The sequence below is a fragment of the Candida jiufengensis genome (assembly GCF_024610255.1).
Source record: "Candida jiufengensis strain CBS 10846 chromosome Unknown scaffold3, whole genome shotgun sequence".
Lineage (NCBI taxonomy): Eukaryota > Fungi > Ascomycota > Pichiomycetes > Serinales > Debaryomycetaceae > Lodderomyces > Lodderomyces jiufengensis.
The window spans coordinates 1,382,791-1,404,201 of record NW_026261560.1 but is presented as its reverse complement, the minus strand read 5'-3'; the positions used below and the strand labels follow the sequence as shown (position 1 = coordinate 1,404,201).

At 27.3% G+C, this 21,411-nt stretch overlaps 9 protein-coding genes across 9 annotated transcripts; 5 read left to right on the top strand and 4 right to left on the bottom strand. All coding sequences in view use genetic code 12, as the record gives it.

Annotated features, from left to right (window-relative positions):
• Positions 1–3,264: 3,264 nt before the first annotated feature.
• Positions 3,265–4,884, top strand: KGF54_003091 (uncharacterized protein; the record flags this gene model as incomplete). Its single annotated transcript, XM_051763642.1, has 1 exon — positions 3,265–4,884. One exon carries the CDS (start codon positions 3,265–3,267, stop codon positions 4,882–4,884), a length of 1,620 nt encoding a protein of 539 aa, XP_051620461.1.
• Positions 4,885–6,906: 2,022 nt separating this feature from the next.
• Positions 6,907–7,869, top strand: BUD16 (putative pyridoxal kinase; the record flags this gene model as incomplete). The annotated part of the gene is made up of 1 exon (XM_051763641.1): positions 6,907–7,869. One exon carries the CDS (start codon positions 6,907–6,909, stop codon positions 7,867–7,869), a length of 963 nt encoding a protein of 320 aa, XP_051620460.1.
• A 232-nt stretch (positions 7,870–8,101) lies between these two features.
• KGF54_003089 (uncharacterized protein) lies at positions 8,102–9,250 on the bottom strand (the record flags this gene model as incomplete). Its single annotated transcript, XM_051763639.1, has 1 exon — positions 8,102–9,250. One exon carries the CDS (start codon positions 9,248–9,250, stop codon positions 8,102–8,104), a length of 1,149 nt encoding a protein of 382 aa, XP_051620459.1.
• A 1,303-nt stretch (positions 9,251–10,553) lies between these two features.
• PGA45 (Pga45p) lies at positions 10,554–11,903 on the top strand (the record flags this gene model as incomplete). Its single annotated transcript, XM_051763638.1, has 1 exon — positions 10,554–11,903. One exon carries the CDS (start codon positions 10,554–10,556, stop codon positions 11,901–11,903), a length of 1,350 nt encoding a protein of 449 aa, XP_051620458.1.
• A 338-nt stretch (positions 11,904–12,241) lies between these two features.
• Positions 12,242–14,185, top strand: KGF54_003087 (1-phosphatidylinositol 4-kinase; the record flags this gene model as incomplete). Its single annotated transcript, XM_051763637.1, has 1 exon — positions 12,242–14,185. The coding sequence occupies one exon, from the start codon at positions 12,242–12,244 to the stop codon at positions 14,183–14,185; it is 1,944 nt and encodes a 647-aa protein (XP_051620457.1).
• Positions 14,186–14,525: 340 nt separating this feature from the next.
• Positions 14,526–15,290, bottom strand: KGF54_003086 (uncharacterized protein; the record flags this gene model as incomplete). The annotated part of the gene is made up of 1 exon (XM_051763636.1): positions 14,526–15,290. One exon carries the CDS (start codon positions 15,288–15,290, stop codon positions 14,526–14,528), a length of 765 nt encoding a protein of 254 aa, XP_051620456.1.
• Positions 15,291–15,571: 281 nt separating this feature from the next.
• Positions 15,572–16,441, bottom strand: KGF54_003085 (uncharacterized protein; the record flags this gene model as incomplete). Its single annotated transcript, XM_051763635.1, has 1 exon — positions 15,572–16,441. The coding sequence occupies one exon, from the start codon at positions 16,439–16,441 to the stop codon at positions 15,572–15,574; it is 870 nt and encodes a 289-aa protein (XP_051620455.1).
• Positions 16,442–16,564: 123 nt separating this feature from the next.
• Positions 16,565–18,301, bottom strand: KGF54_003084 (uncharacterized protein; the record flags this gene model as incomplete). The annotated part of the gene is made up of 1 exon (XM_051763634.1): positions 16,565–18,301. One exon carries the CDS (start codon positions 18,299–18,301, stop codon positions 16,565–16,567), a length of 1,737 nt encoding a protein of 578 aa, XP_051620454.1.
• A 669-nt stretch (positions 18,302–18,970) lies between these two features.
• YVC1 (Yvc1p) lies at positions 18,971–20,995 on the top strand (the record flags this gene model as incomplete). The annotated part of the gene is made up of 1 exon (XM_051763633.1): positions 18,971–20,995. The coding sequence occupies one exon, from the start codon at positions 18,971–18,973 to the stop codon at positions 20,993–20,995; it is 2,025 nt and encodes a 674-aa protein (XP_051620453.1).
• Between the last annotated feature and the right edge of the window lie 416 nt (positions 20,996–21,411).

Below are 21,411 nucleotides of genomic sequence, written 5' to 3'. Positions count from 1 at the left end.
GTTCGTACTACAACTGACGACAGTCAGAAATAGAATCATCTTGCTCTACTGCTGTTTAGTACCACAGATAAGAACATGATCAATTAATAATGAAGCTAATGAGCAAAATATTTAAAATGGTAACTTAAGGAGTAGAACTAAAATTATATGAGAACTAAATTACTTGGCAGAGAATAATACATAAAATTTAAAAAATTGTTGGCTTTGGTTTTTGTTGAGTATGATCTATTTTAGTTGAATAAGATAGAGTCTCATCTTATTGTCATTATTCAATGGCTATAAAAGTTTTGTCCAAAGTCAGTCGGAGGTGATCGTCTTCTACCTAGAGGACCTGCATACTATTATATATTATATAATAGTTTATATAATTTTAAATGTATCTAAGAAAAAAAAAAAATATCCATTTGCTGAATTGTTGTGAGTGAAAAAATTGTATCTAAGTTTTATGTTTTTTGAGACATGAAAAAATGTCTCTATGTGTAATTTTAATGAGCTATTATTAGAAAATGCTCAGATTATTGAATATATAATTCCAAATCAAAATGAAGAATTAACAGAACTTTTTCTCAAGTTTGATGAAACAATTAAAAATATAAAAGCGCAAGCTCAGCATTTCAACGAATGGATTAATTTCATAAGAAAAAGAAGAAGATAGTTAGAAGAAAACAATCCATCTATCCCACCTAAAAAACTTCGAAAGATCTTGAAATTGAGATTTCGAGGAGCAAGGGAAAATGAATATGTCACACAAATCTTAGCAGAAGAGGGGACAAGCCTACAAACTACTGAAAAAATGGTTACAGAAGCATCAAGATATTATAAAAAAATGTTCAGTGTCTACACTTATTTAAAAAATAATTATATTGTGATACAACTGTTTAATAAAAGATTAACTTCAAATCAAATGAAAGTATCGGAAAAAGATTTTAATAGAAAAGATATGGAAATTAGATTAAAATTAATTTCAAAAGTTACTGCTGCAGGGAAATGTTAGAATGTAATATCCTTATACTGTAGTAGTTTGTTTTAGTTACCTCTAAATATACGTACACCTTTAATAATATACATTAAAGAATATAATAAATGTTGATAAAAGATACATATAATAATATTGATTGATTTCTATAAAAGTTAAGTTCAAAATCTAAAAGTAAAAATCTATAAAATATAATTTGAATGTTGGAGAAATGCCAACCTATTTATAATAAAATCTTTTAATAAAAACTTAGTCAACAAAATAGACTTTAAACATTAATAAAACTTAGTCAACGATAGACTTTAAAACTTAATAAACTTAGTCAACAATAGACTTTAAAACATTAATAATAAGTAATAATAATAATAATAAAAATTAGTAATAAATAAAAATAATAATAATAACAAAATTTAATAGTAATAAAAATTAGTCATAAGTAAACATGAATTAATAAACGATTAGTAATAAGTTAAATCCCTCATTGTTGAATTAGTAATTGTAATATTAAAAGTACATTAATCAGTAATCAAGGAGTGATTAATCAAATCCCTTATTGTTGAATTAAATAATATTTATTTGTATTAGTCATTTGTTTATAAACTTAATCTTATTTTGCAGCCAAGTGAACTGCCTTATTGTTTTAAAATTATGACACAAAATAAAGTCTAAAATTATTCTTTAAGATTAGTAATTATTGAGTTATAATAATCCAACAGTCACTTAAGAGTGATTTAATAATAAAGTTAGACTGTTCTAGAGAAGTCTGGAATTATACTTTCCAACAGGAAAGACGGATTAGATTATTACACGATAAAAGATGTGTGGACAACTTTAGGACCAGATTTAGTTGCAGTGGGTAACGAAATATGTTAGAATGTAATATCCTTATACTGTAGTAGCTTGTTTTAGTTACCTCTAAATATACATGCACCCTTAATAGTATACATTCATAATTAAAAGAATGGAATAAATGTTGATAAAAGATACATATAATAATAATATTAATTAATTACTATAACAGATTCTTTTTAAAGTAAAAATCTAAAAATAAAAAGTTATAAAATGTAATTTGAATGTTGGAGAAACGCCAACTTATTTATAATAAAAATTCCTTGATAAAATTTAGTCAACAATAGACTTTAAACATTAGTAATAAGTAATAGGTAAACAATATACCAATAATAAAGTTTAGGTAAACAATATACCAATAATAAAATTTAGTAATAGTAAACATTAGTCATAATAAAAATTAGTAGTAATAAAAATTAGTCATAAGTAAAAATTAAATAATCAATAATCAGTAAGTAATAAACAAATCCTTCATTGTTGAATTACTTACTTATTTTTATGAAGATAGGAATTAATTTCATGTGATGAATACACTAAAAATAACTCGATAATAATTAAGTATGTTCACGAAAGATTGATATCAATATTGATAAATTTCCCTTTCTTCTCTTTCATGTTCCGGATTTGATTTTGACATAATAGGGGGAAATATTAGAACTAAGAAATATGCATCAACTACGCCACATTTCAGAAAATAGATCAAGGCTGTTGTTCCAGACAATTCTTTTTTCTCAATTTGACGTTAATCTAAAAGATTTTGATGGAAAATATCATTTACGTTAAAAAAGGTTCAAGTAATTGTTTCTTCCAGATGCAATTTATATTAATCGACATTATCTTCAAGGATAACAAAGTTGAATTTAATGACACGAGAATTTAGATTCAAGGCTTTTGAGTTAGGTTCATGGTACAAGATTTGGCGGCAGTCTAGATATTTCCAGTGAAGTTATGTTTGTAAAATAAACCTCGATCTTGCAGATAAATTCGAAATTTTGATGTTGTCAGAGTTTCTGACTTCTCATCTAATAAATAAGTGAGTTAATATAAATACACTCTGCTTCATACATAGTGGTCTGTGTATTGTATCTCTTAGTAAATGGCATTTACAAAGTAGTGCTGACCTCTTCCAGAATCAATTAACATTTATAGACGTCCTTAAAAAATTCACCACAATCGGCTTTATTTACACTAAATGGAAAAAAGTTTTCCCGAAAGTGACAGATCCGATCTCGTTTCGAATTCGGTTTAATTCTAAAAACTTAAAAACTAAATAAATTTTAAAAAACATTAATTTGACTTATTCACAAAACAATGCGATGAAACTTATTTTGATAGAGATCCAAAATTTCAAGTATCCCATCCTGATAAATGAGATATTTTCTTTGTAGTAAGGTGAAATATAATAATTTCAGGACTTGGATTCCAACGAAAACATCATTATGTCAAATGCAACTACGCCAGGAAATTCAATAGAAGAGATTAAAGAAGTAGATGTGCAATCAATAAAACCAAATACAGATTTAACAAAAGTTGTTAGTAGAGAAATTTATCTAGCAGAACCCAATTTTGAAAATATATCATTATTCAGAGAATGCCTATTCATATTCTTCATGTGTATGTCACAGTTGTTGACCCAAGCTGCTAATTCACAAACTATGGTAAATGCAGTGGTTTTGGGGAGAGCTTTTGATGTTTCTGATAAACCTGGAGTTGTTTCTTGGTTTTCAGCTGCCATATCATTAACTGTAGGGACGTTTATTTTAGTTAGTGGAAGACTTGGTGATTTATATGGCTACAAAAAATTATACATTATTGGATATATATGGTTTGGAGTTTTTTCATTAATTTGTGGATTTGCTGGTTTTACGAAATCATCAGTATTTTTTGCAATTATGAGAGGATTACAAGGGATTGGACCAGCTATAATGATGCCCAATTCACAAGCATTAATTGGATCATTTTACCCACCTAGTACTAGAAAAAATATTTGTTTTGCATTATTTGGAGCAACAGCTCCAAATGGATTCATTATTGGTGCATTATTCAGTGCTATGTTTACAGAAACTGCGTGGTGGCCCTGGACTTTTTGGTTATGTGGAATAGTTAGTATTTCAGCTGCTATACTAGCTTATTTTGTGATACCTGCTCATGTTGGTAGTAAATCAAGTGGAAAATTTGATTATGGTGGGGCTATTACAGGTGTAACAGGGTTAATCTTAATTAATTTTGCATTTAATCAAGGTCCAAATGTTGGATGGGATAAAGTATATGTTTATGTATTGTTGATTGTTGGATTTTTATTTATGGGGGCTTTCTATTTTATTGAACAAAAAGTTGAAGATCCTTTGGTTCCACCGTCAGTTTTAAATGGTGATACTGGATTCATATTGGTTATAATTGCTGCTGGATGGAGTTGTTTTGGTATATGGTTATACTATATGTTTTTGTGGTCACTCAAAGTGGACGGAGCATCTCCAGTTATTGCAGCTGTTCAAAACATTACTTGTGGACCAGTAGGGGTAATTGCTGCTCTTCTGACAGCATATATGTTAAGAAAAATTCCATCTTCAATTGTTTTGTTTATAGCGATGATTTTTTTCTTAGTTGGGATAATTATTATGGGATTAAGACCTGTCCATCAAATATATTGGTCACAGAAATTTGTCTCTTGCTTACTTATGCCCTTTGGAATGGATATCAGTTTTCCAACAGGTGTTTTAATTTTACAAAACCATTTCCCTCGAAATATGCAAGGTTTAGCTGGTCTGTTGATATCTACATTTGTTAATTATTCAATTTCCATAGGTTTAGGATTTGCTGGAACTGTTGAATATTATACTACAAAAGATAAAGTACCAGGGTTTGATACTACTGTGTATGGTTATAGAAGAGCTTATTATATGGGTATGGGATTAGCTGGATTTGGTTTGGTGATTTCATCAATTTATATATTCATTCAATTGCAAAATAGAAGAAAAAGTTTACAACAAGAAAGTAGATCGCTAGATATGAGTGATGGAGATAACGAAGTCATTGAGGCAAAAGAACTAGAGAACTAATAAGTTAAATAGACACTAAGTAGATTTAATAGATAATTCTGTATCTTCCTAGTTTTCGATTAAGGTACAAAGAAACAGTTCAATGATCTTTAAATTGGTTGTGACTGAGCCAAATACTTATATTTTCCATTGTTGAAAAATATGTTTCGGAATTTTTAATTCAGAATCTTCAAAATTTCGTTTTATTACATTTCAAATTTAATATTTTTTCAAATTCCAGCTCACATTATGCAAAACTTGAAATTACGCCCTATAAGTTCAACAACAAGATGCTACAGTAGTGGTCAACTTTTAAGCTTATTGGATGTATATTTTGTAACAATCCTACCGTATTATTGTTTCTACTATTAATAGTATTAAAGGATTGGTGTAGTGAACCCTTAATCAAGAAATATCAAATGAAAATAGATTAATATAATATTTATATATTATTTAATATTTTAAAATTTTGTAAGTATTACCTACCTAATAATAAATATTACTAATAAAATAATAAATAATAATATTAATTACTTTTTTAAAAATTTGATTTTAAATTTATTTTTTTAATCTTCATTTATTATTTATCACTTTTTTTTTTCACATATAATTTTTGATTGTTGTTATATCGGTTAATAAGTAGCTTTACCAGGCTTTTATATTGAAGTTTTCTGTATTTCCAATTGAAGACTTTAAATGTTATTTAAGTCCATATACGTGATCGACGATAATTTTAGAAGGTTTTAATAGAATGTATCATTTAAAAAATAAATGATACATTACAATTCTATTGGAATTTTTTCAACTAGCTTTTTGATATTTTTTGAATTTAGAATCAAATCCTCCACTAAGATGTAATTGATTTCAGATTTTAGAAATGTTAGAGGTTTAATTTTATTGGTCATGAACTAGCAGAATGCCAAAATGTGGTGTTCTTTTGGGATGTTGTTTAATAATTGTATTACCGCAGTATTGTCACAAAATATATGATGTGTATGAGTGAATGATTTCATTACTTTGCGAAAAGCATAATGCATTTGAATATATGATTCAAGGTTTTTAACAAGATTTGTGATAACGTCAAACTGATCATTTTAATTTATTGGAAACTTTTATATCAACTTTTGAAAATGTTTGATAAAATTGGTATAAGTGAGTGAACAGAATATTTCAATTTTTCTTATATTTCATTAAAAGTGTGAATTATATATTCAAACTAGCAAATTGTTGAAATTAATGGCAATGTTTGACCGCCAGCAGCCTTTTGAATGTGATTGTTATGGATAGATATTTTGTTGTGAACAATTTGACAAATTAGACAGTTCGGAATGAAGTATTTATCTAGTTCTGTGATTGAAAATATTTTATAATTATTAGAATCGTCTGTCATGTTCATTTGTGTACGTTTAATTAACACAAATTCTGTTAGCTCGATTAATATATGTAACTATGTATGTATTTAAGTTTATATTTGTTGTAGAATTTCCTCTATCATCAAGATGAAAGAAAGGCATTGAGTCTAAATATGAAGTTTTATTCGATAGTTATCATGATCAACGGTTCATGAACTTAACAATTTAAGATCGGTTTGAATTTCAAATTGAAATAAGTTTGGTAATATTTGTTGCAAAATTTAAATACAAGCGCAGAAAGTGCCCAAATTATTTTTACTTGAAATCTTCTTCATTACTAAAATTTCACCTATGTAAAACATATAACAAATCGAACGAGGTAGTTTTATTATCAATGAAACAAGAAGAGTGCCATTTAAATCTAAAACCTGTAACATATTACCGCTAAAACTATAAGCGCATTTCTTTAATTCTTTTCTGTTTCTCTCTGAAACAAAATTTTCAGAATCTTTATTTTGTATCTACAATTATCAAAATTACTCACTAGTGCATAGATAAAGATAAAACTACTAAAGTTTATAAAAATCTAAAATTCATAAAAATCTACAAGGTTCATAGCCAAATCTTTAAAAAATCTCACACTCGTAAGTCCATCACACGATTACAAGAAAAAAATATCCAATCGTCATCAATGAAAAGAGTGCTATCAATTCAATCTCACGTAGTTCACGGTTACGTAGGTGGGAAATCTGCCATTTTTCCATTACAATCACAAGGATGGGATGTTGATTATATAAATTCAGTCCACTTTTCCAATCATACAGGATATGGAGAATTTGTTGGGACGAAATTACAAACCACCGATTTAGAAAAGATTTTAAATCAATTAATTAATAAAATGAATATTAAATATAATGCTATTATTTCGGGGTATATACCGAACTCAGAGTTGATTGCGTGTATTGGGAAGTACATTATTGAGTTAAAGCAAAAAGATCCTCAGTTGTTCTACTTGTTGGATCCGGTTATGGGAGATAATGATTATTTATACGTTGATAAATCATGTGTTCAAGAATATAAGAAATTAATGCAAGACAAAATAGTCAATTTGATTACTCCAAATCAATTTGAAGTTGAATTAATAACAGATATAAAGATAATAGATAAGCAAAGTTTACAAAAAGCAGTGCAGAAATTACATTCTGAATTTAATGTACCTTATATCGTGATAAGCTCAATAAAACCAGGTATTTTAAATAATGAAGAAAAATATCTTTCATGTGTATTGTCCGTGAATAATGAAATACGCTATTATAATATCCCAACAATAAATTCATATTTTACTGGAGTTGGAGATTTATTTAGTGCATTATTATTAGATAAATTTTTCGCCAACAACAATATTCAAAATGAGTTGAAAAAGTTATCAAAATCAGTGAATCAAGTATTGACGATTATGAATAAGACACTCATGTTAACTCATAAAATGGGATTGGAAATGGCACATGAACAAGGTTTACAAGGTGATGTTAAAAATTTACAAGGTAAAATTAATGATGGAAAAACTATGAAATTTTTTGAATTAAAAGTTATACAAGCAAAAGACTATTATAATTATTCAGGAGATGGGGAATTTAAAGAAATGACATTATAGACTTATATAGAGTTCTAGATAATAAAATTATTTAAAAGTACTTTTTATCTTTTTAATTTTAATTTTGTTTGTATTAAATAGTAATTAACTATACATTAAAGGAATTGGAAAAAATCGAACTTTTAAGGCATGTAAAGTCCTATGATAACGTTTTTTTAAGAAATGAAAAGTCTAAAATGACAAGCAACAATAAAATCAATCATCTTTGCATAAATTCATAACCCCCCAATTATTAATTTCTTTTGTGTGGTCCATACATATTATCTTGTAAATATTGAAAAGTACCAGTTGATTCCATTCTTCTTAATAATCTTGCAATTGGTGGGGAATAATAAGGATCTGTTAATACATATTGTAAGAAATCAGCCAATATGTGTCTTTCCTTAGCATAAATAAACCAAAAATTTAAATTAACATATCTATTCAACAAACCTGAATCATATAATGATTTAACTATTGGATTTGTTAAATTTGATAATCCTGGTTTTGATATAATTTCCATAACCAATGGAGTTATTATACCTGAATTATTTAATGCTATAATTATATCATTTATATTTGATTTAACTAAATTTGAATTTACTATTGTGTTGATAGCATTGTTCAAAAATGTATTAAACGAACCTTGATATTGATCTGTATTATTATCTGCTCTCTTTTTATGTTTTGATCTTAAGTCAATATAGATATCATTGTTGTGATTAATTATTATATCCCTATTGGTTCCATTATCTGTTGTATTCACCAAAGGAGGTAATGGAGGTACATTAATTTCTGATCTATTTGTATCGTTTGTATTTGCTTTTGAAGTGGTATTTACAATTAAATCAGCAATCCAGGGAACAGTTAAAGCATGACCATCTCCAAGACCATATAATAACCAACCAATCCAACAATATTCTGGTGAACTTAATATTGATCCAACAAAATCTGCCAATTTTTCATTATTTGTTTCATTTTTAACTAATAATCCATCTAATGTTGATTGTATAATTCCTGAATTCATTATATCATTCATTATTTCTGAAATGTTTAAATTTATATTTAATTGTGATAAATTTAATGTACCATTATTTGATGATGAAGAATTTAATATATAATTAAGATATCCAACTAAATTATTAACTTGATTTGAATCATTAGCTATTGATTCTAATAAATCGGGTATTAATTCTGAAGCTCCAACTTGTTGAAATATTTGAGTATATTGTTGTATTATTGCATTATCCGTTGAATTATCTCTTTTATCTATGTTTACTGATGTTGGATCTTCCAATGCCGCAATTTCTTCCAATATATAATTATAATCATTAAAATTTATACAATAAACTAGTTGAGAACAAAGTAGTATCAAAGTTGGTATTATATTTGAAAACTTCATTTTTGTAAGGGTATGTGGTAAAAATGTGTAAATAAATAATTAGATAGTAGAATTAAAAATAGTAGTAGTTACCAATGAATAGGAAACAGTCCTTTTGATGAAGATGATATTTGGAAAATGAATGAATATAGGATGAAGATGATTAATAGGAAGTAAGAAAGAAAGTGGTTGTTGGAAATGTCAAAAAGAAATGAAAAAATTAAAAATTAAAAATTATTGTAAGTTTTTTTTTATTTTTTATTATGAAGTAATTAAAAATTTATTTATTATATTAAAACTTTGATATAAATTTTATACAAAGTCTAAGACATTAATATAAATTGTAATGGTCCACTTTAATAGTAATATTATATGTTAATTAATTTATATATTAAATTGGTAATAATTTAGTACGTATGGTATATCATTTTTTTATTTTTAATTTGTGTATATATATTTTATATTTTAATATCTGTTTTAGGAAATAACTAATACAAATTTAAAATTTTATATAAGAGATCAAAATTTTTATTATTTTTCCTTTGTCATTTTACTTTAATTTAGAGCTTCATCAGACTACATAATTTGTTTAATTTTAGCTGCTTATGAGGAGTGGTATACTTTTGAAGTAGCTTCTTGATCGTAGTTTAATAGTACATTTTTATACATTTACTTTGTTTTTATTAATAAGAACTGTCAAGTTAATGTTTATATAATAAAATCGAATCAAAACATTTTATACATAGTAAAAAAGCCGCAACTTCCAAAAAAAGATCATGCATCGAGCCGCATTGACATAAAACCTGTATATAATTGATTTTAAATCAAAATTTCCTAAATTGGAATAGTAATATATTTTATTTTTAGTTTTATAACCATCTATGGTTAAATTTTTAATATTCAGATTAAAATGAGGTACAATTTTATTTTAAAATCACAATATCATTTTATTTCTAGTATCTCCAGCTTTTATATAGTAGAATTTGAAATTGTTAATACATTAACATTTCGATAGCCTCGATTAAAAATAGCAAAAGAAAGATTTAAATTTTAACATTTGACATATATTTTTATCTTTGGAAGATAAATTCAAAAGTTTCAAGTTTTATATAATATATTTCACTTTTTTCTTTTCAGATTCTTATAATTTCTTTAAATCAACTTAATATTCTTTTCCATTAATTAAAAATTTTTTATCATACTTTAACTTATCAGTTTCATTTGGACTACTACTTTCATTTATTCATTCAATCGTTTTCAAAATTAAAACAAATAGAACAACTATAATTTAAACCTTAAATTCTTTATACAAATTACTAAAAGAATGTTTATAAATCATATAATAGCGTTAATATTTTGTTTTTTAACAACATTTATAAAATCATCACCAATAACTTCACCAATAGAAGGTTCAGATTTTGAAATTATACCAGAACTAGATTATTTTGTTGAAACTCAATTTGATGAATATGAAATCAATAATTATTATAGTTTAATTGACATATTTAATGGTGATGAAGAAATGATATACAAAAGAGCTAATAATACGGGAGGATTACAATTAGATAATGATCAATTGAGTCGTACAATCAATACCATATTACTATCAGTTAATTCTTCAGGAGTTATATGGTCATTATTAGATGCTGTTGCAAATTATCCAAGTAGAATAGATTATATTGGGAACTTAACTTCAACTTTGTTAAAAGGAAGAAATATTACAATTGATGTTGGAGAATTATTAAGTGGTGATACAACAAATGCAGTTTGGGCTAGAAGTGTTAATTTGACTGCTGCTTTAGATGCAGTAGTTGCTTCAGGATTAGTTGACTCATTATTAGATGGATTATTATTAGATCAAGCTTTTAGACCAAGATTAGTTGATATTGTTGATAGAGTAGTTTGGTCACAAAGAGATACATTATTATATATTTTTGGAAGTCTTTTACAGAAAAGAGGATTTTTAGAAGAAGATGAAATTGTTAATATCCTCAAGAGAGCAGACGTTGCAACTAATGGTACTTTAAACACATTTGTTACTAATATTATTGCAACAGTTTTAGGATCAGGAATTTTTGGACAAGTTGCAGGCGATTTATTAAATTCATTAAATGATACAGGAATTGCCGTATATGTAGTTAAAAGATTTTTATCTAACGATGCTTATTTAAATATGACTGCAAGATTAGCTACAGATTTAATGTCAGCAGGAGCTATACATATATCATTTGAAAGTCTTAATATTACAAATGTTTTAAATAATGCATTAAGTGATCCAACTAAAATAACATTAATTGTTGGATCTTTACTAAGTGGTGATTCAAGTTTAATAACAAATTATTTCGGTAGATACTCAGGTGCTATACAAGATATCTTGGCAAGATTAGAAAGTAAAGGATTATTTGCAGAATTGAATTCATATATATGGGGAAGTCCGAGTGCAACAACATCAATAACTTTAGCTCCATCAGCTACTTCAAATGCTAATAGAAATTCAGCAGCAACTACCACAGGTGGAAGTAGTACTGGTTCAGTATCAGTTTCAACAAGAGTTGCTGATGCGAATTCAAATCAGTCAAAATCAAGTAGTGCTAACAAAATAGACACAAATTATAAAATTCAAGCATTGGTGTTAATTCCAACTGCAATTTTATCAATGTTGCTCATAATTTAACCAGAATTAAATTGTCATTTAACTCCAAATACATTTTCTAACATCAAAAAACGTTTCACTTCATATTTTTCGGTCCAAATATTTTATCATTAGTTCTATATAGTCATTCATAGTTTTAATACCATACAATTAAACATTCTTTGCATAATATAATCAATTTTTAAATTGTAGTTTTGTAGTAGAAGGGAAATGTGTGGAATTTTTTGCTGCCCGTTTGGTAGCTTACTCTATTCCAAACTTGCAACCATTTAAAATTGTATTTTTGCAGGAATAACTCATTTCATTCCGTTACTTCCAAAAGATTTTTTATTTAAAATATGTCACTGTACTAGTAGAATATGGTAAAGAAGAATAGCAATGGCATTGATAAAGACAATACCATGGACCATTCTTCTCACAACTTAGAAACATTATCAAATCCATTTGAATCGATAGACTCACTAGATCGACCAATTGGCACCCAATCACCAAAGTCGAATTCTTCTTTAGCTTCAACGCCATTAAATCCCACTCCGAAACCAATAATAAGATCAAAATCAACACCAAGCACACCTCATCAATTAAACCTACCACAGAATACAGCAAGAAGAACTAGTTTGAATGAAAATCTACTATTAGAGAATCATATGTTGAACAATGAGGAACATACTACAAACTTCAGAAAATTCAAAAAAGCCATATTAATACCAGCTGCAAAATGGGCAATATCACCAATAAAAATGCACAGAAACTCTAAAATTGGTCCACCTGAAGAAATTTATAGGATTGAATATTCCGTATTCAAACCTTCCATAAATACAAAACAACTAACTACATCAAATGATATATCAAATCATTTCAAAGGTGAAGTAGAATCAGCTACTGGAAAGCCTTTTCAATTTCCCGAGAATTACATTAATCATCTAAAGTTTAATAAAATAGTGGAAAACATCAAGAAATTAATTGAAGTAGACCATATTTACCCAGAAAGAATATCAGTGGGATCCTCAGGAAGTTATTTCGTGTTTAACAAAATAGAACTAGATAACGTTATAGCAATAGAGAAAATAGGTGTATTCAAACCAAAAAGTGAAGAACCATACGGTCCGTTACTGCCCAAATGGACAAAATGGCTACATAGAACTTTCTTTCCATGTTTTTTTGGAAGATCATGCTTGATCCCCAATTTGGGTTATATAAGTGAAGCAGCTGCAAGTGTATTAGATCAACAATTACAAAGTTATATTGTTCCATATACTGACATAATAGAGTTACGGGCACCAACTTTTTATTATTCATTTTGGGATAAATCCAATGATGTTACTAAACTACCTTATAAGATTGGATCTTTGCAGTTGTTCTTGAAAGGTTATACTAATGCTGATATATGGTTTAAGATGTACCCTTTACCCACTGATATTTATTTATTACCCAAATCTTCAGAAGTTGAGGTTGATCTGAATGTGGTGGATTATACACTCCAATGGAGTAGAGATTTGATGTTGCAATTTCAAGAAGAACTAGAAAAAATGGTCATATTGGATTATCTTATGAGAAATACTGATAGAGGACTGGATAATTGGATGATTAAAATAGAATGGGAAGAAATTGCCAAAAGTGATAAAACCAAAAAAATGAAACCAATACTTAAAATCGGTGCAATCGATTCAGGATTAGCATTTCCTTGGAAACATCCTAATGAATGGAGATCTTTTCCTTATGGTTGGTTATTCTTACCATTATCTATAATTGGTCAACCATTTACTAAAAAGACAAGAGATCATTATTTACCTTTATTGACTTCAAAGCTATGGTGGGAAGTAACAGTTACCAACCTCAAGAAAGTGTTTATGAAAGATCAAGATTTTAAAGAACGAATGTGGTTGAAACAATTGGCTGTTTTGAAAGGTCAAGCTTTCAATATTGTTGAAGTATTAAAGTTAGATTATGCTGGACCTTTAGAGTTGACTAGAAGGGAAAAATTACTAGTATTTGATGATATTATGTACATGCCTCAAAATGAAGATTACAAAAAATTAGTCATGTTTTCATCAAACTACGCCAATGATATAAGAAATGGCCAGCTGTTAATTTCACAGAATAATGAAAGTGACATAACTCCATTATTGCCACAACCCCAACATCAATTGCAGGCGATTGATGAAATCGAGTATGAACCATATGAATCTGGTTATGAAAGAATCAATAAACAATTACAATCACCAGAGAACAGGGGGACAAAAGTAGTCATAGAGAGAATAGTTAAAGAACAATCGAGACCACCAGTTTTTACTTGGTGTTGAAACATTTGAATAAAGAATAAAAGTCTAAAATTCATGCATATTATCTAATTTTTATGTACGTCATATTTTTTTTTAAAAATTTTTGGATAATCATCTGAACTTCCCTTGAAATCAGTTTGATCAATAGTAAACATTTTTCTTTCTTCTTTTAATCTAAATTGTACCATCTTTAATAGTGAATAGATTATTGTGAGTACTGGAGCTGGTACGTTATTTTCTTTTGCAATTCTAATCGGATTACCCAATATGATTTCTAATTCCATAAGCTGTTTCTTCCTAGCATCTACGCACATTGATGGTGAATAAAACATTCCATCTCCGATATGTAAATAACGATCTACTATGGCTTCATTACATTGTACACCAACACTTTTGGCATTGCTATTACTTCTTTCATTGCTGGTAATATTAACTCCTCGTTTGCATTATTTATTTGTATTCTAGTAACGTCTAAATTTACTAACGCGGTAACTGTGTTAAATGCAGAGTTATATATTAATTTCTCCCATCTTGTTTTTTGAACATCTAAGTCTTGCTTTATTTCGTTCAAACCTTCGTTATGATAAATTGATATAAATTCATCTATTTTGGATTGAGATTCGGGATGTATTGGAGGATTCTTAAAATCCCCTAGAAACACATGATCAATTCCTTTATTTTCAACATGTCCATTATAATAAGTACTTCCAATTAATGAAACTCCGGATAAAATTAAATTGTGGGGAAATTTTTCAATCATTGGTTGTTCAATATTTATACCATTTTGTAACAATATTATAACTTCCTTCCCGGTTTTTAAAGCTGGTTCGACTATTTCTTCACAGGTTATTGGACCATCTGGGATGTTTTTTGTTGTTAATAAGATATAATCAAATGGTCCAAATCTAGTTACTGCATCTTCGACTGATCTTGCAATATTATGAGGTTTGAAATTTGTTAATTTACCGTATGTACATGAATCTATTGAATAACCTTGTGTGTTAATTAGATCATAATCTGATCTAACAATTAACGTTACTTCTGATTTATTATTGTGGGTTAAGGATAATGCTGATATGGTCCCCACACCTCCAGAACCAATTATAAGTACTTTTGGCTTTGACATATGAATGATCAAAAGCTAATGTAAATTATGGAAAACGAATGAATAATTATCTGATAAGTCGTTGAAGAGTCATTGAAAATATAGAAAATCTAAATCAAGAAAAACGGAATTTTTCAAAATTTTGGTATTATATTACACAAACCTGTATCATAAATATTGTAGATCAACGGAAATACTAAATTTCAATTAAGAAAGATAAAAAAATAAAATTAAGCGGCTAGTAAAGGGTAAATATTTACGAAAACTTACATACTATTATTATGTTATTACTCTAATTACAATTATATGCTGTTTAAAAATTTATCTATTTTAATGAGTAAACTATTGAACTGCAATTGTGTTAACAATTTTGAAACAAACACCAAGTTTAAGTATAAATGCTCGACCTTTGCAATCAATTTTGAATTTTTAAACTTTTCGCTTATGTCTAATACTTTCTGATTTGTTATCAAATTATTTATTTTGTTCAAACAGGAATCAAAACTTTGTCTCACAAATTTTCTTGAATCATGAATTTTGAAATTGTAATTCTCATTTATTGAAATATACTTATTCCAATCACTACTAACACTCTGAGCCAAAAATTGATTATTCTTATCATTTCTGAATTCATAGAACTTTGAGTCAATATTTGGAGTAGTTAATATAGGTACATGGTATATGAAATTTAATTTATAATTTAGTTCACACCAATTTCTCAAGAAGTTTGAGGCTAGTAACGGCATTGATTTGAAATGACTATTGATTGTATAATTTTGATACTTTATCTCTTCGAATATGGGACTATTCTGGAAAAATATTGATCCAACTAAAGTATTCGGTAAAAAAATAGGTATATCTCTTAAAACAAACGATTTTCGTCTGGCCATGACCAAATTAGTCTTATCCGTTGTGAGTGAATTAACATCTTTATTATTATGAATCAAAGGTTTTGTCCATGGTATAGATTCATTTAAATTCAAATCATATATTAATTTGTTATCATTACAATATAATAAATGATATGTTCCTTTCAATAATTTTAAATTTAATTGATATTCTATTTTATAACCTGTGAATGGTACGTTGATATTAGTGATACATGATTGTGATTGATCTGGTAATGCGAAAACATATTCGAGAAATATAAGTGTTATTACTATCCATTTCATGAAGTAAATTTAGCAGACCAAATAAATCTACAAACAATTTACATTTTTTCGCAGCCAAATTTTATAAAAAAATCCTAATTTTTTTGCTCTATAAAAATCTAAGTACTTTTACTTCCTCAAATCTTACTTTAAAGTTGAATCAAATCCAATTGCTAAAGTCAATCCTAAAACAATATCAAACATACCTCTATTCTCCGCACCTTTAAAAATTTCATCATCTTCATAAATAGTAATCCAACCTAATTTATTCTCATCTGGAGTATCATCTTGAGTATTTCTCAGATAATACAATCCATCACTACCATTATAGTATCTGTTGATGTCTTTTGAGTCACCAGTACTATCGTTTGACTGTGTTGTAATATTTGCTGAATTCTGTTGATTTTTTGCCATTTGTAAAAACAGTTTTTTTATTCTATTTTCAAACGGTCTAAACATACTTAGTACTGGTGGGAATTTTATATTTGTTGATTCATTCAGATATATGTTTCTTGGATTTGGTTCTTTATATTTACTACCTTCACCAGTGATATAATTTTGATGGAAATAAATGTTACGTTTATTGACTAATTTCAATTCATCATTTTGATTATCAGAACTTGATCTCTTGATTCTTTCTCTCATTTGGTTCATTTTACTCAATCTTACTCTTGGTATTGATCCTATATTCCATTTTTGCTTATGCAAATCTTTTATTTCATAATTTTTGAAAAATTCTGGTCTATTTCTTAAATTCTTGTATGGGAAATATTCATCACTTATTGGCAGCTGAAAAGTTACACCATTATACAATGTTAAATCTTCGTATTTTTCTACATTTCCTTCATCATCAACGTATTTGTCTTTTGGTATACTGAATACGAAAGATCCACCTTCTTTTTCAGCATTTTTTGTAATTGTCATTAACGATTTTTTAGATAATTGTTCAATTGAGTCTGAATCTTTAAAAATTAATGTATACCCATCTTTGGAATTAATTTTGGAGCTATTTGAGTCGTCTGAATTATTGATAATTTCGATATAAAAACCTGGACCATTCCTACAAAACACATGTTTTGTGCCAGGGTTAGTCGTAAGATACAAATCTTTTCCGAATTTTAGTATATGGTATTTCCAAAATGGTGGTAATGATTGTTGTCGTGGATCTAGTGATGACAGATTTACAGGACTCATTTTAGCAAAAGGATCAAATATTGGAGATTGTAGTTGATGTGACGTTTTTGGCTCTTCACTTACTGAATATTTATGTTGATCGCTTTCTGGAGATTTGCTCGGAGATAACAATCTCATACTAGTCGACCTTTTGAATGAGTCTAGTTTTAACCCTAAGTTGTTGAAGTTATTCATTGACAATCTTTTGAATTTGGTTGATAATTTTGGTCTATCAGTTTCGTACGTGGTAGTTTGAGTTTCATCAGAAGGTGCAGCATTCTCTTGATCAAGTAAATCAGGTGGTGGTTTTCTTCTAAGAGAACCTTTTGTACTGAAACTTAGATTATTAATTGAAGTTGGAGATTTAAAAGGATCATCAATAGATTTCCTAGATCCAATTGTATAACTGGACATACTTTCTTGAACTGGAGTATCATAATCATTTGAAAAACCAAAATTATTTAAGACTGGAGTTTTATCATTATCAAAAATTGGACTTTGAATAATATTAGGTTCACCTTCTATTATTAAAGGAGTATTTTCTAAAATTGGATCTGATTTTGAGGAGGAAAAAGAATGGGAATGATACATGTGCTGTTCATTATCATATTGACTTATATTTGTTTGATGTTGTGTAATTAGGTGATTTTTATAATCTTCTAAGGAAACACTACTATTGGTTTCACTCGAACTATAGATTGAATTCATACAGGAATCATTGATGAATTATTTATGATGAATAAGGTAGTGGTAATGACAGAGGTTTCAATCTTGAAAGATATGAACTATGTAGATCCCAAAAAGCGCTTGGTAGCTGAGTTCAATTCGTAATTGATAAATCTTTCGTCAAACTTGGGGCAAAGTTTAATTTTATATATATAATATAGTTCAATCTATCTTAGATTCTATCTAAGCATCAGTCAATTCTGGACAAATGAGGAGAAGAATCGTTAATTAATATAAGAGTTTTCAATTGCTACTGGTGTTAGACAAGTAATTATGACTTGATTATTACAGTTTACAATTAGATCTTTAATAAATATTTGACACGTCTCGTTAACACAATTTTAACGCGACAATAAACAATTCTTCCTCGAAAGTTACTTCTACTTTATAATTTGATGATTTTGTGTTTCATGTTATAAATTTTACATTTCCAGGATCTTTTAAAATTTCATTGCTCTTATTAAATTATTTTGAAAATTTTAAAGTTTTAGATTGAAAAATGTTTTACAAAAATCTCAAATATAAAAAGAAACTTATATTTGATCATAATTTCATTTAATTCTATTTCACATTTTCAATTAATTGGTCTGTTGTTTTAATTGAATAAGATTTAATCTTTTTCAATTTAATTAATTTCACTACAACCACTAAATGATTGATCTTGAAGAAAATAATCCATTAATACCACCATCACAAATCGATACAGATAATGAAGGATCCATATATGGTCATGATTTATATTGTCCTAATCCAAGACAAGTTTTCAGAATTTGTACAAATTTAAAATTATTAATTGATGAAATTATTCCAATATTATTTGATGAAGAAGAAATTAAAAAACCGGATTCTCCTATATTAAATGAAAGAGTCATTGAATTAGTTTATAAAGCAGCTGGTGGGAAAGGAATTGGTGAAGAAGGTTCTTCATCTAAAAAATACAGAGCTGCTTTAGTATTTTGTTTGTTGAAAGTTTGTGATTGGTATTGGCAACAAAGTGAAACTGAACTATATGATAATGAATTATTTAGTTTAAGAGCTGTAAGTGCACAAATATTAGCTGCTAAAATTATTGAAAGAGAAACTGATGATAAATATTTATTTTTGAGTATGTTATGTCACAGATATACAATATGTCTAAATGGGAAAAATGCAACTCCAATAAATGCATTAGAATTAGCAGTTGATATGCATTCAACTATAATTATTGGTACTTCAGGTTATCAAAGATGTATAAAATGGTTATGGAGAGGTTGGATTGTTCAATCTTCAAATGATCCTCATTCCTATGTGTTATACAAGGGTATAGCTTCAAATTCAATAAGAACTCATTTTGATCCAGCAAGAATTAAAACTCCATTTTATCAAAATATTTTGGAAATCTTTTTCAGTATGGTTTATTTATTACTTTATTCAATAATTTTAAATACTCATTCAACAAATTTTGCAGATTTAGATATATTTGAAATAACATTTTATTTATTTACATTAGGTTTTATAATGGATGAATTTATTAAATTTTATCATGTTGGTTGGAATTACTTGGGATTTTGGAATGTGTTTAATGATACAATGTATACATTAATTGTATCTGCTATAACTTTTAGACTTTTGAGTATAACTAATCATGGAGCTTTAAGAAATAGATATGATGAAATTTCTTATAGATTATTGAGTTGTGCAGCACCTTTAATGTGGTCAAGATTATTATTATATTTAGATGCTCAAAAATTCTTTGGTGCTATGTTAGTTGTATTAAAAGTTATGATGAAAGAATCACTTTTATTTTTTGTCTTATTGTTTGTTATCATAGCTGGGTTTTTGCAAGGTTTTATTGGATTGGATGCTTCTGATGGTGAAAATGAAGCCACTAAGAAGATTTTAACATCATTAATGAAAGTTGTTATTGGAAGTGCTTCATTTGATGAAATGGGTGCTTTAGTGCCACCATATGCTTCAATCTTATATTACAGTTATTCATTTTTATTTTCAGTTATATTGATGAATATCTTGATTGCTTTGTATTCTACTGCTTATGCAGCAGTTGTTGAGAATGCTACTGATGAATATTTAGCTTTAGTAGCTCAAAAGACATTAAGATATATTAGAGCACCAGATACAAATACTTATGTTCCACCATTAAATATAATTGAATTTATTATTACACCATTAAGTTGGGTCCTTACACCATTATATTATAAGGATGTCAATTATTACGTTATGATGATATTATATTTTCCATTATTATTATATATTACAACTGAAGAATTAAATACTGCTAGAAGAATAACTTATAATAGATATAAGGGATTACCAGATGATGCAAATGAAAATGATACAGAATGGGATTTAACTGATGGATTTGGAGATACTAGTTTAGATAATGATAATTTAAGAAATAATACCCCATTTGATGAAATAAGAGCAAGAAATTCAGAAGTAAATGAAGAATTAAGAGTACAAAGAGAAGCAGAAAGACAAGATGATGAATTCTTAATAAATATGTCAAGTTTTCAAAAAGATATAAAAGAAGTTGTTAAACCTGTTAAAGAAGCAAGTAAAGTTGGATTAAATTGGGAATATTTTGAATTATTTCAAAAAATTGATAAATTAACTAATTTAATTGAAACTGTTGTTGCTGAAAATAAAGAATTAAAACAAAAATTAGAGAGTAAATAAAATAAATTAATTTGGATAATTTACTTTCTTTAACAATATATAAGTTGTATATAATATATATTCATAAGTTAATATTAAAAATTACGGTTGTAAAATTTTAAGATATAAATTAAGTATGTAAGTAGTAGTGCAACTATTTTATTTCTTGTACCAATTACACTACTTAATTTAATATTTTTTATTTTATAGTATTATAATGGTTTCAGATTTACATAATACTTTATTTAATATAGTAAGTGTTCAAGTATTTATAAACACTGCTGTTATACAACTTTGACTATAATATAACAATATCCAACAAAGTATGAGCTTTACTTTTTCATACATATTAAAGTAGAAAAAATTCTTAATATATACATAGTTAATTAAAAGAAAAAGAGAGAGAGAAAAAAAATTGTTAACTACTATTAATTTAT